At 48.9% G+C, this 17,979-nt stretch overlaps 1 protein-coding gene across 2 annotated transcripts in view; it reads right to left on the bottom strand.

The window, feature by feature from the left end:
- Window positions 1-17,979, bottom strand: part of LOC116971348 (dual specificity testis-specific protein kinase 1-like) — a 108,663-nt gene that overhangs the window by 37,228 nt on the left and 53,456 nt on the right. For both annotated transcript variants that reach the window (XM_033018460.1, XM_033018459.1), the window contains 4 exons: window positions 17,454-17,575; window positions 11,442-11,490; window positions 7,717-7,863; window positions 5,578-5,660 (listed from right to left, as the gene is read on the bottom strand). In XM_033018460.1, coding sequence (XP_032874351.1) covers window positions 5,578-5,660; window positions 7,717-7,863; window positions 11,442-11,490; window positions 17,454-17,575 — 401 coding nt within the window. The remainder of the gene's footprint in view (window positions 1-5,577; window positions 5,661-7,716; window positions 7,864-11,441; window positions 11,491-17,453; window positions 17,576-17,979) is intronic.

The following is a 17,979-nucleotide window of genomic DNA, read 5'->3' as shown; positions in this document are numbered from 1 at the left end:
ATCCAATCCATGCACCTTTCCAGACTCTGCATTCACCCGATCTATTCCCGTCATGATTTTATACACCTCTATAAGATCACCCCTCATCCTCCTGCGCTCCATGGAATAAAGTCCCAGCCTACTCAACCTCTCCCTACAGCTCAGGCCATCGAGTCCTGGAGACATCCTCGGAAAATTTTCTTTGCACCCTTTCCAGTTCAAGAATATTTTTCCGGTAATATCTTTCAATCAATCAATCTGCCGTCTCTAGAGTCTCCTGTGTTGGAGTATGCACTCGAAGGCAAGGACTGACCTAAGACAGATCTTCCAAAGATTACAGAAGAATCAGCCTCCTAACTATTGCCTTTGAAAACACGCACACACACGTGTGCACATGCCCACACACATGGAACCACACGCATGCACACACACATGCACACACACTCGCAGACATGCACACACCCATACATGCACGCGCACACACATGCACACATGTACACTCACACACAAAATCACACATGCATACACTCATGCACACACACACACCATCACGCACACACAGGCAGACAGACACACACACGGACGCACACATACACACTCATACATATATAGGCTGCACACCGCATGCACAAGCAGGCACACGCTCGTGCATCCACACACATAAACTTACATACACACATATACATACACACAGGCGCACTCATATGGTAGTGTGCGCTCGTAGGCAAGGACTAGTGTATGACAGACCCTCCAAAGATTGCAGAAGAACCATCCTCCTAACTATTGCCTTTGAACACACACACGCGCGCACGAGCACGCACATACTCACACTCAGAAGCAAACATGCACGCGCACACACACACACACACACACACACACACTCAAACACACACGTTCACATACAAGCACACACACACAGCTTCACACACACAGACAGGCACGCGTACACATGCAGGCACACACACGTACAGACACAGACACTCACACTCACACACACACACCGTCCCAAACACGCCGACAGACATGCGCATGCAGTCGCATGCAGGCACATGCTCACGGATGCAGGCACACGCTCACGCATGCACACACATACGCATACGTACAAACATATATGTACACAAACACACGCACACACACTCACACAGTAGTATGCGTTTGTAGCCAAGGACTGAATGTATAACAGACCTTCCAAAGAATACAGAACCATCCTATCCTAACTATTGCCTTTAAACACACACATGCATACACATAGATGCACGCACATACATACATGTACACAAACACACAGGACACATATACATACAGACAGACGCACACAAACACACAGAGATGCATACACATACAGACGCACACACACACATACACGCACATATGTACACACACACCCACACACACATACACACACACACACGTACACACACGTACACGCACACACACACACACACACACGTACACACACACACACACACATACACACACACACACACACACACACACACACACAAACACCCAGAGTGTGCCGTATATGTCGCTGGCTAAAGGGTTGATGGTTTATATATAAAACCCAGCAGCAGAGGTCTGGAACATGTCACAAGCTGCAGAACATGGACAGGTCTCGACAGCATCATAAATCACGGGAATGCAGCAGGAATGTTAGCAAAGTCACCCTCACACCAAAGAGATCAATGCCTCACACACACACCACGGCTCACAACTTCATAGGAAGAAGCACTTTGTAATTATAAAAACACTGCAAACCTTCAAGCACTCATAGCACCTCATAGCCAACAGTGTTGAGACAGGCCTATCGGCCCAACAACCCTACGCCGCCCAACATGCTGCATTTGCACATATGCTTCTGCCCCGTATCCCTCTAAACCTGCCCCATCCATGTACCTCTCTAACAGTTTCTTAAACATTACACCAGTCCCAGCCTCAACTACCTCCTCCGGCAGCTTGTTCCATACACCCGCCACCCTTTGAATGTAAAAGTTACTCATCAGGTTCCTATTAAATCTTTCCCCCCCTCACCATAAACCTAAGTCCTCTGGTCCTCGATTCCACCTGCTCTGGGCAAGAGCCTCTTGTGCGTTCACCCGATCTATTCCTCTCATGATTTTGTTCACCTCTGGAAGATCACCCCTTCATCCTCCTGGTTGTCAGAGCATGAGGACGTAAGAAGTTTGACCAGGTCACCCTTCTTCAGCCATTAAGTAGGATCATGGCACACACGGGCAGTCACGGTGGCGCAGCGGTAGAGTTGCTGCCTTACAGCGAATGCAGCGCCAGAGACCCGGGTTCGATCCCGACCACGTGTGCTGTCTGTGCGGAGTTTGTACGTTCTCCCCGTGACCTGCGGTGGGTGTTCTCTGAGATCTTCCGTTTCCTCCCACACTCTAAAGACGTACAGGTTTGTAGGTTAATTGGCTTGGTGTAAATGTAAAATATTGTCCCCGGTGAGTGTAGGATAGTGTTAATGTGCGGGGATCGCAGGTCGGCGCTGACCCGGTCATATAGCGTGGAAACGGGCCCTTCAGACCAACTTGCCCACACAACCAGGTGGCACAGTAGTAGAGTTGCTGCCATAAGGCTCCAGAGACCTGGGTTTGATCCTGATTACGGGTGCTGTCTGTACGGAGTTTGCATGTTGGGGGTGGGGGGGGGGGGGGGGGGGGGGGGGGGGTGGGAGAAGGGGGGTGGTCAGGAAGATGACAGCAGGAGGGAGGCAAGTGCTCTCTGCACGGCCATATCCCGCTGAATTTATTCTGGTACCTGCTGGGAGCCCTGTGTCCATCTCCCCCCCCCCGACCCTGTCTCTGCAAGTCGCACTAACGCGAGGGACACTGTGGAGGCAGCAAAGGTCGCAGTATTTTTACCAATGACGTACGCTCCGTCCGGGGCCGGCCAGACCCAGGAGAGAGGGCCAGGAAGGCAGGTAGCGTGACAAAGCTTCAGGCCATGGGTTTTCCGAGCACAGCACTTCCTGAAGTCCACTTAACCCTTTCACTGGGATCGTTCACTGTCCACCTACCTACCGGTCAAATGTCCACCTGCAGCCACCGTTTGTTAAGTATCGCCCATGGTCTCTAACCCTTTGCTAATCCCGAGAGGCGATCCGTGCACTCCAGAGATGCTGCCTGACCCGCTGAGTTACTCCAGCACTCTGTGAAACGTCACCTATCCATGTTCTCCACAGATGCTGCCTGACCCGCTGAGTTACTCCAGCACTCTGTGAAATGTCATCTATCCATGCTCTCCAGAGATGCTGCCTGGCCCGCTGAGTTACTCCAGCACTTTGTGTATTTTCTTGATCTGAAGAAGGGTCCCAGCCCAAAACCTCACCTGTCCATGTTCTCTAGAAATGCCGCCTGACCCTTTAGACTTTAGAGATGCAGCGTGGAAACAGGACATTCAGACCACGGCGACCAGCGATCACCCCATTCACTTGCACTACCCTACACACTAGGATAATTTACAATATTACAGAAACCAATTCACCTACAAGCGTGTACGTCTTTGGACTGTGGGAGGAAACCAGAGCACCTGGCCAAAGACCACATAGCCATAAGGAGAACGTACCAACTCTGTACCGATAGCACCCGTATTCAGGATCTAACTCGGGTCACTGGCGCTGTCAGGCAGCAACTCATGCGCTTTCTGCACTCTACTGTTCTGTTCTATGTTCCAAAAAGGCATTTGCTTGTGTACATGATACGGGCCAAACGCGGGCAAATGAGTCAACGTGGCACCATGGTCAACGTGGACGAGCAGGGTCGAAGGGCATGTTTTCGAAGGGACTCTATGACTCAAACGGAAGTGAGTAATTGGGGAATGGAGCAGTCCCTCCATATCATGAGGCTACTGTGTAATTCCCAACAGCTCCTGTCCAAGGTGCTGAGCCAAGTCACACCATAGCCACTGCGGGCATTACGTAACATGCAATACAAGATCTGAAACCCAGACGGTCACTAATTGGCATCAGAGATGTTGACTCCACGAACCGGTGCGTTCAACAGCGAAATCAGTGTCAAGGGAATGCAAGAAATTGGGCAGTGAGGTCTAAACGACTCTTCATTGGAAGCAAGCAAGGCATCACAGTCAGGAAATAAAACAGTGCAGCATAAGAACAGTCAACAGGAGCCAGTCATCCGAAAGACAGCTACCTCCAACACGGCATGGGATGGGTGTAGAAGGTTATGGGCCAAGCATGGGCAGGTGGGACCAGTGTAGAAGGGGCATGTGAGTAGAAAATAACTGCAGGTGCTGGTTTACACCGAAGATAGACACAAAGTGCTGGAGTAACTCAGCAGGTCAGGCAGCATCTCTGGAAACAAACGATGGGTGATGTTTCAGGTCGGGACACTGAGTCTGAAGAAAGGTCTCGACCCAAAAAAGATGGGTGATGTTTCGGGTGGGGTCCCTGAGCCTGAAGGGTTCCAACCCAAAATGTCACCCATCCTTTTTTTTCCAGAGATGCTGCCTGACTCGCTGAGTTACACCAGCACTTTGTGTCTATCTTAGTGTAGATGGGGCATGTTGGACGGCATGGGCGAGTTGGGCCGAAGGGCCTGTTTCCACGCTGTATGACTCTACGACTCCACAGATATGATAGTGGCAGTTAAGAGGCTTTTAATCAGGCAGATCATAGATGTGCAGGGAATGGAGGGATATGGATCACGTGCAGGCAGAGGTGATTCGTTTAGCCTGGCATTATGTTCGGCATGGACATTGTGGGCCGAAGGGCCTGTTCCTCTGCTGTACTGTTCTATGTTCTATATTTTAATGAGTGTCTTGAACCATTTAAAGAGTGAAGTGAGAAAAATGTGAGACCCTCGATCGACACAAAATGCTGGAGTAACTCAGCCATTCAGGTAGCATCTCTGGAGAAAGATGATGGGATGACGGTTCAGGTCGGGACCCTTCTTTAACTTTCTACTTACCCCTTATCTACTCTAACCTCACCCTGTCTGAACGTTAGAGCCCTCTGCTCACTTTACAATAACCGCGACATCATCATCAAACCCACTGGCAAGAGAGGTGCCGTCGTCATCTGGCGAGTTGACCTCTAACGGGCTGGGGCCAAGCGCCAACTTCTGACACCTCCTCCTACTTATTATGCTTGGACCATGACACCACAGACGTGCACCAGGCCATTTCTGATTTCATCACTTCCAGATGTCTGCCCTCCACAGCCTCCAACGCTGTCGTTCCCCAAGTTGGTGGATTCATAAGTTCTCAGAGCAGAATAAGGCCATTCGGCCCATCAAGTCCACTCCGCCATTCAATCACAGTTGATCTTTCTTAGAAAGACTGAACACATTCACTCTATCTATTCCCTTCATGCTTTTATATACCTCTGTCAGATCACCCCTGAACCTCCTGCGCTCCAAGGAAAAGAGTCCCAGCCTGCCCAAACTCTCCCTGTAGCTCAGGCCATCAAGACCTGGCAACATCCTTGTAAAGCAATTCCGCACCCTTTCTAACTAAATGGGATTCTCCCCCCACAGCAGGTTTTTCATGCTGTTGTTTCACTTCTCCGGTCTTTATGATCTTCATTTGCGGAGAATTGCCGGCCCTTTTAAGCTTAGTTTTGCTCACCTGTAATTTGGGATCTTCTCTGAAAGGCCAAAGTCTCCCACCACACCAGTGTAGGACTTATCCTCACACTTCACCAGGCAGTTCTGAAACAAAAGCAGGAATAACACAGATCAACTGACGAGGCAATCACAAAGAAAGATCATCAACGCTTCAGTTTAATCATAGTCATACAGCAGGGAAACCGGCCCTTTGACACAACTTGCCCATGCCCACAAAGATGCCCCATCTACACTAGTCCCACCTACCCATGTTTGGACCATATCCCTCTGATCCCTTCCCCTCCATGTACCTGTCCAAATGTCTTTTAAATGCTGTTGTAGCACCTGCCTCAACCACCTCCTCTGGCAGCTCGTTCTATACATGTCAAAAAGTTGCGCCTCAGGTTCCTATGAAATCTTTCCCCTCTCACCTTAAAACTAGGTCATTTAGTTCTTGATTCCCCTACAAGAGACTGTGCATCTATGCCCTGATCTATGATTTAATAACCTCTATAAGGTCACCCCTCATCCTCCTGCGCTCCAAGGAATAAGGTCCTAGCCTGTACAACCTCTCCCTATAGCTCAGGCCCTTAAGTCCCAGCAACATCCTCGTAAATCTTCTCTGCACCCTTTCCAGCTTGACAACATCTTTCCTGTAACATGATGACCAAAACTGAACATAATATTTTTAATGCGGCCTCACCAACATCTCATACAACTGCAACATGTCCTACCAGCTTCTATACTCAATACTCTGACTGATGAAGGCCAATGTGCCGAGATCCTTTGTAACCACCCTTTCTACCTGTGACGCTGGTTTCAAGCGCTATGTACCTGCACTCCTGGATCCCTCTGCTCCACAACATTCCCCAGAGCCCTACCATTCACTGTGCAGGTCCTGCCCATGTTAGACTTTCTAAAATTGAACACCTCACATCTCTCCCCGTATTCAATTCCATCAGTAATTCCTCAGCCCACCTGCCCAACCGATCAAGATATTGCTGCAATTTTTGACAACCATCTTTACTATCTACAATGCCACCTATTTTAGCGTCATCTGCAAACTTGCTAATCGTGCCTTGTACGTTCTCATCCAAATCATTAATGTAGATGGCAACATCCTGACAACATCCTTGTAAATCTTCTCTTCCTGAGAAGAATGAGGAGATTCAGTATGTGGCCGAATACTCCAATGATCATGTGTGCGGTATATAGACTGGTTTCATCATGGCCTGGTTCAGAAATTCAAACACCCAGGAGCAAACGAGACTACAGAGCGTGGTGGACACTGCCCCCTCCACCGCGTGTACTGACCTCCTCACTGTCGAAGGGATCTATAGGAGATGCCGCCTTAAAAGGCCAGCCAGTGTCACACGTACTTGTAATATGGTCTTGGAGGGGAGGATGCTCCTCAAACTGCGGAGCATCTTGGACAATACAGCTCACCCCCTCCATGACACACTGGTCAACCTGAGGAGCACCTTCAGCAACAGACTGGTTCCACCAAGATGCAGCACAGAACGCCACAGGAGATCCTTCTTCCCTGTGGCTATCAAACTGTACAACTCTTCTTTCAAGGGGTAGACTGACTCCCCTCCCTCTCGCTTCCCCCCCCCCCCCCAATGTTTGCACATCCCCAATCCTTTCCACACGTCACTTTAATTTCACGTGTCATGTATTTTGTGTTTTATGACTATTGGCAGAACAATTTCCCTCCTGGGATAAATAAAGTTCTATCGTATTGTATCCTATACTGAGTGGAAACAGCTCTTTTGGCCCAACTTGCCCACATGTCCCATCTATACTAGTCCCATCTGCCTGCGTTTGGCCCATATCCCTCTAACCCTATCTTATCCATGTACCTGTCGAAATGTTTTTTAAATGTTGCGATAGTACCTGCCTCAACTACCCCCTCCTCGGGCAGTTCTGTAGACGTACTTGTTGTGATTTTATGACTGTTGGCAGATCAATTTCCCTCCTGGGGTAAGTAAAATTCTATCGTATCGTATCATGATATTTGGAGGACTATAGACCAAGCGCAGGCAGGTGGAACGTGTAGCTGGGACATGTTGGCTGGTGAGGGCAAGTTGGGCCGAAGGGCCTGTTTCCACACTGTCACTCTATGACTCTATGCACTCCACTGTGGCTTTGGTGTTGTTACCTTGGACGTCAAGTCTCGGTGGAAGATCCCCTTGGAGTGCAGATAGCAGAGGCCTTTGGCAATGTCCAGTGCTAGCTTGATGCGCACCAACCACGACAGGTGGTCCTTGCTGGCCAACACCTGTTCCAGGCTCCCTCCGTTTATGTACTGAGAACAAAGGCAAACGCCGGTGAGACTTTTACTGTAGACTTGAGAGATGAAGAGCAAAAAAGGACCCTTTGGTCCACCGAGTCAACGCCGACCATCGATCGCCCTGTACACTAACATCATCCTACACACTAGGGACAATTACAATGTTACACAAGCCAATTAACCCACAAGCGGCAATAATAAATCTAACCTAAGATACCCCAGAAATACCCAAAGTGCTGGATTAACCCAGTGGGTGAGGCAGCATCTGTGGAGAACATGGATAGCTGACAATTCGGGTCGGGACCCTTCTTCAGGACCTCCCCCTGGGTTACTCTGACAGCACCTCCTAAACCCGTGACCTCTGCATGGGTTTTCTCCGGGCGCTCCGGTTTCCTCCCCTGCCCCAAAGACGTGTGGGTTTGTGGGTTAATTTGCTTCTGTGAATTGTCCCTCGTGTGGAAGATACAACTGGTGTAAGGGTGATCGCAGATCGGTGCGGACTCGATGGGCCGAAGGGCCGGTTTCCACGCTGTATCTCTAAAACTTTAGACTTTAGAGATACAGCATGGAAACTTGCAATTCGGCCAATCAATTCTGCGCCGACCAGCGATCACTCTGTACATTAATACTATCCTACACACTAGGGATTTTAACTTACAGTTTTACCAAAGCCAATTAACCTACAAACCTGCACGTCTTTGGAGTGTGGGAGAAACTGGAGCACCCGAGGAAAACGTACAAACCCAACACAGACAGCACCCATAGTCAGGATCGAACCAGGGACTCTAGCGCTTTATGGCAGTATGTAGCCATAAAACCAAAAGCTTGGTCGGAACAGACAAGGTGGGCCGAAGGGCCTGCTCCTGTGCTATACTACTCCATGTTCTATGTTCTAAGGCGTCAGGGAGTAGCAGTAGAATGGGAGGGGAGGCAGAGAGGGTGACGGGACTTGGCCAGGCAGAGTCCACATGACTGACTCAGAGAGAGTGAGACAGGCAAGCCAACTGCAATGAGTAACTCCCAGGACATTAGTAGGAAGGAACTGCAGATGCTTGTTTAAACTGAAGATGACACAAAAAGCTGGAGTAACTCAACGGGACAGGCAGCGTCTTTGGAGAGACGGGAATGGGTGACGTTGAGGGTCGAGAATCTTCTTCAGACTGTGTCTAACACCCAGGACATTCTTCCCAACATGTATTCGGAGAGAAAGAATCTTCATTTCATGCCAACCATCCTTCCACGTCCCTTTACTGGAAAACAACCACCTCCTCGCCCACTAGGACTCACCGATACACAGCTTGGATGACCCACAGACAAGAACTAGAATAGCTTGGCATTGCTTTGTAAATGTTCCAACATTCCTTTCATGTGGGAACATGTTTCCAGGCACCTCTGCAGGGTGTTTAGTCTAGTTTGGAGATACAGCATGGAATCAGGGCCTTTGGCCCACCGGGTCCACGCCGACCATTCATCCCCCATACACTAGTTTGAGTCATGGAGTCAAACAGGGCCTCTGTCCCAACATACCCCATCTACACTAGTCCTGAGGGGTAGGGAGCAGCACTGTAATAATAATATATATGTTTTGTTTACACAACTTCGTGTTCCGGCTGATTCTTGTCTGGAACCCTGTGAGTCCCCACTATAATAGTAGCTATATAATTACCACCTCTCCATATACCCTACCAAACGTTACCCCTCAGATTCCTATTAAATCTTTCCACCCTCATCTTAGACCTATACCATTCTGTGTCCTATACACTGGGGGCAATTTTACAGAGGCCAATTAACCTACAAACCTGCACGTCTTTGGAGCAATGGAGGAAACCGGAGCACCTGGCATCCTCAACACTGGTGGTCCGCAAGGATGCGTTCTCAGTCCCCTTCTTTAAAGCCCTGTCCCCCTGCACGAGTTCATTCAAAGAGTTCTCCCAGAGTTTGCCCTGATTCAAACTCGGAGATTAACGGTAATGGCCGCTTGCAGGTACTCGGGGCTTTCGTGGACATTTTCCAACAAGTTGAAAAATCTTCACGAGTCTTCCCGAGCTTACCTGCCGTTAGCGAGTCTTCCCGAGTGCCTGCCGTTAGCGTTACAAGCCGCTAAGGGACATCCACGAGCTCCGACGTACCCGCTACGTTCATTCTACGTGCTTACCACGAGTTTGATTTTTTTTTAAACTCGGGAAAGCTCTTGAATGAACTCGTTCAGTGGGACAGGGCTTTTACTCCGTGTACACCCACGACTGATCAGCCATGTACAAATCTAATTCAGTTTTTAAATTTGCAGACGACAGCACCATTGTGGGTCGGATGTCAAATAATGATGACACGGAGTACAGGAAAGAGTTTGAGAATCTCGTGATCTGGTATCTGATCAACAACCTTTCTCTCAATGTTTAAGAAGGAACTGCAGATGCTGGAAAAATCGAAGGTAGATAAAAATGCATGAGAAACTCAGGAGTGAGGTGAGGCAGCATCTGAAGATGCTGAGTATGAAGAAGGGTCTCGACCCGAAACGTCACCTTTTCCTTCACTCCATAGATGCTGCCTCACCCAGTGAGTTGATCCAGCATTTTTATCTTCCTTCAACCTTTCTCTCAAGGTCAGGGAGACAAAGGAAATCGTGTTTGACTTCAGGAAGGGAAGCGATACACAAACTCCTGGTGCATCAACGGCGCCAAAGTTGAGATGTTTGAAAACTTTAAATTCCTAGGAGTCAATATCACCAACAATTTGTCTTGGACCACCCATATTGAAGCAATGGTCATGTAAGCATTCTGACTACCTCAATTCCTTAGAAGGCTTAGGATGTTTGGCAAGTCCCCAACTACCCTCACCAACTTCTACAGATGTGCCGTAGAAAGCAATTTATCAAGATGCATCGCAACATGGTTTGGGAACAGATCCATCCAAGACCACAAGATATTTCAAGAATTGTGGACACAGCCCAGACCATCACACAATGCAAACTCCTTTTTCATTGAGTAGGAAGGGAACGGCAGATGCTGGTTTAAACTGAAGGTAGACACAAAAAGCCAGAGTAACCGAAGGTAGACACAAAAAGCCAGGTCAGGCAGCATCTCTGGAGAATAGGAATAGGTGACATTTCGGGTTGTGACACTTCTTCAGACTGGGTCCCTTCGATTGACTCCACTTATACCTCACGCTGCCTCGGCAAGGCCAGCAGCATAATCGAGGACGAGTCGCACCCTGACCACTCCCTCTTCTCCCCTCTCCCACCAGGCAAAAGATATGGAAGTGCGAAAATGCACCCCTCCAGATTCAGGGACAGAGTTGCTGCCTCACTGCGCCAGAGACCCGGGTTCGATATTGACCAAAGGTGCTGTCTGCATTTGTACGTTTGTACGTTCTCCCCATGACCTGTGTGGGTTTCCTCCACTTGAAAGATGTGCAGATTTGTAGGTTGATTGGCATTGGTAACATTGTCCCAGGGTGTAGGATAGAATGAGTGTACGGGTGATTGTGGGTCGGCATGGACTCGGTGGGCCGAAGGGCCTGTCTCCACGCTGTCTCCATCTCTCGACTAAATGTCTAAGCTAAATTAAACACAATCCCTGGCACACCCCACTTACCTCCGTTAGAGCATGTAACTGTCCCTCATGCACACACACACCCATGAACCTACAGAGAAAAACAAACACACTAATTAGTCCATGTTCAAAGCTTGAGTAATCAGCCACCAAATGTAATAAAATTAAGACCGAAGTTTGTGAACTCTGTGGTTCTGCATCATTAAATTCTAGCACTCCATTGAACACCATGTGAACAAGGGCGGCACGGTGGCACAACGGGTAGAGCCACTGCCTCACAACGCCAGAGACCGAGGTTCGATCCTGACCTCGGGTGCTTTCTGCGTGGAGTTTGCACTTTCTCCCCATAGGTTTTCTCCGGGTGCTCCGGTTTCCTCCCACATCGCAAAGACGTGCGGGTTTGTAGGTTAACTGCCCTACCCATCATGTAGGCAGTGGATGAGAAAGTGGGATGACGTGGAAGATGGCCCAGCTGGCCCGCCGCGGACGGAGGACCCGTGGGAAGGCCCAGCCCAGCCCGCCCGCCCGCCCGCCCAGAGAGGAGGGAGTCAGATGGAGAGTCGGTAAGCAGATTGACTGCGGGAGGCTATGCACCATCTCGACACTGGAGTGGGCCGCTGGAGGCCCTGCAGAAGCCTGGGGCTCGGCTGGACCGGGCCCCGCTCCAAGAGTCCGAGCACGTGGACCGCACGTGGCCTAGAGCGGTGGAGCAGCGGCGGAGGACATCATGGCTACGCTTGGCCAGGCCAACTCTGGAAGGACAACACGCCTTCATGGTCAGGTCAAGAAACTCTGCACTTACAACATCTGGGACTTGAAAATCTGGCGACTCTGTGCACTGTCTCAGTGTACTACAGCTATACCCTTGTACTGTATCTGATGCTTATGTAAGATGCATCTAAGTGGTTAAGGTGGAGGTTTACAGGTTCTTGATTAGTATGGGTGTCAAAGGTTATGGGTAGAAGGCAGGAGAATGGGGTTAAGAGATAAAGATCAGCCATGATTGAATGGAGGAATAGACTCGATGGGCTGAGTGGCCCAATTCTGCTATCATGATTTATGTGATGCTTGAACTGAACTATATACAAAAATGAATGACACTGTCCCTCAGTACATATGACAATAAAGTGCCACTGAACCGTTGCCCCATAGAACGAGTGTGAACACGTGATTGACGGCTGGCATGGGCCGAACGACCTGTTTCCGTGCTTTATCTCTGAACTAATCTGCCCTCAGTAGCACCTTTACAACTGATTAGTTTTAGTGCAGCATGGAAACAGGGTCTTTGTGTAAGCTACTAGGGATGGACAATAAATGCAGATCTTGCAAGCAATGCCCAGAACCCAGAAAGGATTTATTTAAAGCACATGGAAAACAGACTTAACGGGTTGAGAGAATCCATGGGGATTCCTTGTTTTTGTAGCCATGGGGATTCCCTGCTGGTTGGGCTAGGCACACTGCAATGGGCCAAGCTGTATCTCCATCAGGCACTATTAGGCACTATTATAAACTGTGCAGTCGCTATATACAGACAGCAACGCAGCCTTTCCTCAATCCACACAGATCCATGGAGGCTGAGGGATGATCTTAGAGAGACAGAGTGGAAACAGGCCCTTCGGCCCACCAAGTCCACGCTGACCAGCGCTCACCCGTACACACTCCGCCAGGTGTCGGAGGTTATGGGGAGAAGGCAGCAGAATGGAATTAGGAGGGAGAGATAGACCAGCCATGATTGAATGGTGGAGTAGATTTGATGGGCCGAATGGCCTAATTCTACTCCTATCACTTACGACCTTATGACTAGTTCCATCCTGCACACTAGGGACAATATACAGAGGGCCAATTAACCTACAAACCTGCATGTCTTTGGGACGTGGGAGGAAACCGGAGCACCCGGAGGAAACCGACATGGTCACAGGGAGAACGTGCAAACTCTGTACAGACAGCACCCGTGGTCAGGATAGAATCCAGGTCTCTGGTGCTGTGAGGCAGCAACTCTACACTCGTGTATAAGATCATGAGAAGAATAGGATGAATGCACAGACTATTTTACCCAGAGGAGGGGCATCAAGAACCAGAGGACATATGCATAAGATGAGAGGGTAGAGATTTAAAAGGAACCTGAGGCCCAACTTTCTTTTACACAAATGGTGATGGGTGTATGGAACAAGCTACAAGAGGAGGTAGTTGAAGCAGGTATTATCACAACTTTCAAAAAATATTTTGACAGGCACTTGGATAGGCAAGTTTTGGAAGGACAAGGGTCAAACGCAGGCAGGTGGAACTGTATAGGGGCATGTTGGTCAGCGTGGGCATGTTGGGCCGCACGGTCTGTTTCTACGCTGTATGACACTATGATTCTATGACTCTATGATCAAGTTCGGCACGGACATTGTGGGCCGAAGTCCCTGTTCCTCTGCTGCATTGATGGCCTGAATGGTTAACTACCAGACAGATTGGTGTCAAGTGTAAAAGAGAAAAGAGGCTGGGTGTGAGAGGAAGAGTTTATCTACCTTCAGTGTTTACTTCTGCAGTAATTCAAAACAACCACCATGTTGTCTGACCACAATAGGAAAATGGGATGTGTGTGCACGCACACGTGTGTGTGGGTGCACATGCGGTATGTGTACGTGTTATACAAGCGAGTGTGTACGTATGTATGTTCACGTGCGTATGTGCCATACGTCAGTGTGATGTACATCGCGCATGAGAACTGCACGTGTCAGATGGAGAGAATGAGGAAGGGAGAGAAAACGTAGAGTGACTCTCAGAGTCCTTGGTACAGTGGCCTGAGAAACAATTAGCCGATCAATAAGTTGAAGAAAACTGTTTCTCCCAACTCTAACAGTGGCTATTTCTACCCAGAGAGAGAGCATTCCAGAGCAAAGCATAGCTTTGTAAATCACTGACTTAAAAGTCGAAAATTTCAAATTATGTATTATATTATATATATATATACACACACACATACACACATATTTATGTACATATATATATATATATAAACACACATATTTATGTACACACACATATATATATAGATGTGTATAAATATAGATGTTTTTAGTTTAGTTTAGTGAAACAGCGCGGAAACAGACCATTCGGCCCACCGGGTCCGTGCCAACCAGCGATCCCTGCACATTAACACTATCCCACACACACTAGGGACAATTTTTACATTTACCAAGCCAATTAACCTACAAACCTGTACGTCTTTGGAGCGTGGGAGGAAACCGAAGATCTCGGAGAAAACCCACGCAGGTCACGGGGAGAACGTACAAACTCCGTACAGACAGCACCCGTAGTTGAGGTCGAACCCGGGTATCCGGTGCTGCATTCGCTGTAAGGCAGCAACTCTACTGCTGCGCCACCGTGACCCCCCCAATAAGACTGCCCCATGAAGACAAACAGACAACTAAATAGACAATGGTGGTGCAAACTCCCAAATTATGTCCCCAAGACTATGTAGTTCGGAGCCTATTTGAAGTTTGTAGTGTTTAATAGCCTGTAGGGTGTAGGGTGTGATAATTGTACAAAGGTGCAGGATACCAGGAGATGCTTCAGTGCCCTCCTGAGACTAAGGACAGTTTCGGTTTATCGGCCCGGCACTCCCGCAGTCCCGTGCTGGAACAGGTGGTCGACACCACCGCTCATGTTGCCAAGCATGGCCCTATCTCTCCCGGGCTCCTGCCTCACGCTGCCTCACTCAGCACCTGTTCAAACCTTCATAAACATCCGGCAGGCAGCTGCAGGAGCCCTGAGAGAGTGGCCAGCACGCCGTTAATTTGATAAATCCCGGCAGTGCAGTCTGGGCACTGCGGGCAGGGTTTAATTAGCCTGCTCCTTGTAATTAGATGTGACTGCATCCCTGTAACATGGATATCTTATTCAAAGCAGAGGCAGGGCTGTGCACATTAGGAAGACAGTGTTTTGTTTTATGAAGTAGCCTTTTGTTCTGACATGGATAGTTTAGTTTAGTTTAGTTTAGTTTAGTTTGGAGATACAGCGTGGAAACAGGCTCTTCGGCCCACCGGGTCCGCGCCGACCAGCGATCCCCGCACACTAACACTATCCTACACACACTAGGGACAATTTACACATACACCAAGCCAATTAACCTACAAACCTCTACGTCTTTGGAGTGTGGGAGGAAACCGAAGATCTCGGAGAGAACCCACGCAGGTCACGGGGAGAACGTACAAACTCCGTACAGACAGCACCCGTAGTCGGGATTGAACCCGGGTCTCCGGCGCTGCATTCGCTGTAAGGCAGCAACTCTACCGCTGCGCCACCGTGACTGCCCTGTTTAGTTTGTTGTCACGTGTACTGAGGGACAGTGTAAAGGTTTTTTTGCGTGCTAACCAGTCAGCGGAAAGACTATACAAAATTACAATCGAGACAATCGAGAACCAGAGGACATAGGTGGTTTTAGGTGAGGGGGAAAACATTTAATAGGAACCTAAGGGGTACCGTATTTACACTAAGGGTGGTGTGTATGGAACGAGCTGCTGGAGAAGGTAGTTGAGGCAGGTACGATAGTAACATTTAAGAAACATGTAGACAGGTACAGAGGGATACGGGCCAAACGCAGGCAGGTGGGACTAGTGTTGATGGGACATGTTGGCCGGCGTGGGCAAGTTGGGCCGGTGGGCCTGTTTCCACACTGTATCACTCTATCATTCCATGAGATGTGCGGACCACCAAGGATGGTGGTGGGGACAGATACAGTAGTGGTTCTTTGAATTAGTTACACTCTCTCTGAATGAAGAGAGAGAATTCTCTACAAAGCCAGACCTTTAACCCATTCCAACAGCACCAAAACAGGACCCCAATGGGACAAGTGTGCCTGGAGCTGAATACAGGGCTTTCCTGGTCGCTGTGCATGCTGGGATAGCTCAGCCACCATTGCTGTGCTTGCCTTTGTTTTTCTCCCTTCGTACCCAGCACCTCCTCCAAGTTAAAGGTTGCTCCGTTGACCTTCTAAGTTGGCGGATCTGTAGTGGATCAGGAGCCTATCGAGGGAAATCTTCTGCTAGACCTATCTACGGAGGATTTGCAGCTGCCCAGCTGTTGACGAGAACACATTCAGGCAACTGAACCATCCTCTCATCAACTAGAGAGCGGCCCTGACCTCCCATCAACCTCATTGGCGACCCTCGGACTATCTTTAATCGGACTTTTCTGCAATTTATCTTGCACTAAATGTTATTCCCTTTATCCTGTATTTGTACACTATAGGTAGTTTAATTGGAATCATGTATAGTCTTTTTGCTGACTGGATAGAACACAACACAACCTTACCTCGGTACACGTGACAATAATAACAAACTATAATAAACGTTCCACTTCATAAACCTGATAAATTCCAATTCCAATTTCTAAACCTATTATGGGTGCTGTCTGTATGGAGTTTGCACGTTCTCTCTGTGACCTGCGTGAATATTTTCCAGGATCCCCAGTTCCCACCCACACTCCAAAGATGTGCTGGTTTGTAGGTTGATTGGCTTCTGTAAATTGCTCCAAGAGTCTAGGATGCTGAAGTGGGATAATGTACAACTAAACCATGCAGATGGTTGGCATGGAGTCAGTTGGCCGAAAGGCCTGTTTCCATGCTGTATCTGTAAACTATCTAAAGTACTCCATGATCCATCCACAGATCTCGGCAGCACCCTAGCGCAGCGGTAGAGTTGATGCCTCACAGTGCAAGAGACCCGATTCGATCCCGACGATGGGTGCTGTCTGTTTGGAGTTTGCCCGTTCTCTCCGTGAGCTGCATGGGTTTTGTCCAGGTGCTGCAGTTTCCTCCCACACTCCAAAGACGTACAGGTCTGTAGGCTGATTGGCTTGGTAACATTGTAAATTGTCGTGTAGGGTAGAGATGATCGCTGGTCGCTGCAGACTGGGTGGGTCGAAGGGCCTGTTTTGCGTTGTATCTCTAAAACTAAAACTAAAAGAAACTAAACCAGGCAGAGGGAAGGTCACAGGGGGAGGGAGAGCAGGGAGTGAGAGGAGAGAGGGTGAAGCAGAGTGGAGGAATGAGAGGGAGTATCTCACCGCAGGATATTGGGATGGGAGAGACGGTTCATCAGCTGGACCTCACGGAGCATGTTGGCGCGGTTACTCGGCAACTTATTCATCTTGAGGACCATCACTTGCCCCGATATCCGGTGTTGAACCTGCAGACAGAGGTGACGATTAATCCAAACCACGACTGTGAGTGTGTATGAAATTGTAAGTGTGTGTGTGTGTGTGTGCAGGCGCATGTGAGTGTATGTATGTGTGTGTGTTGTGCATGTGTGTGTGTGTGCGCATGTGAGTGAGTGAATGTGTGTGTATGTATGTGAGTGAGTGGGCATGTGAGTGTGTGTGTGTGCATGTGAGTGAGTGAGTGTGTGTGAGTGAGTGAGTGAGTGCATGTGACTGTGCATGCATGCGACTATGTGTGTGTGGGTGTGAGTTTGAGTGTGAGTGCATGCGTGTGAGTGTGTATGTGTGTGTGAGGGAGAGTGTGAGTGTGGGTGCATGTGACTGTCTGTGCATACGAGTATATGCGTGTACATGCGTGTGTATACATGTATGT

Source organism: Amblyraja radiata, chromosome 3 (assembly GCF_010909765.2).
Source record: "Amblyraja radiata isolate CabotCenter1 chromosome 3, sAmbRad1.1.pri, whole genome shotgun sequence".
In the NCBI taxonomy this organism is placed as follows: Eukaryota; Metazoa; Chordata; class Chondrichthyes; order Rajiformes; family Rajidae; genus Amblyraja; species Amblyraja radiata.
The sequence above is the reverse complement of the archived record's forward strand: the minus strand, read 5'-3'. Positions and strand labels throughout refer to the sequence as shown.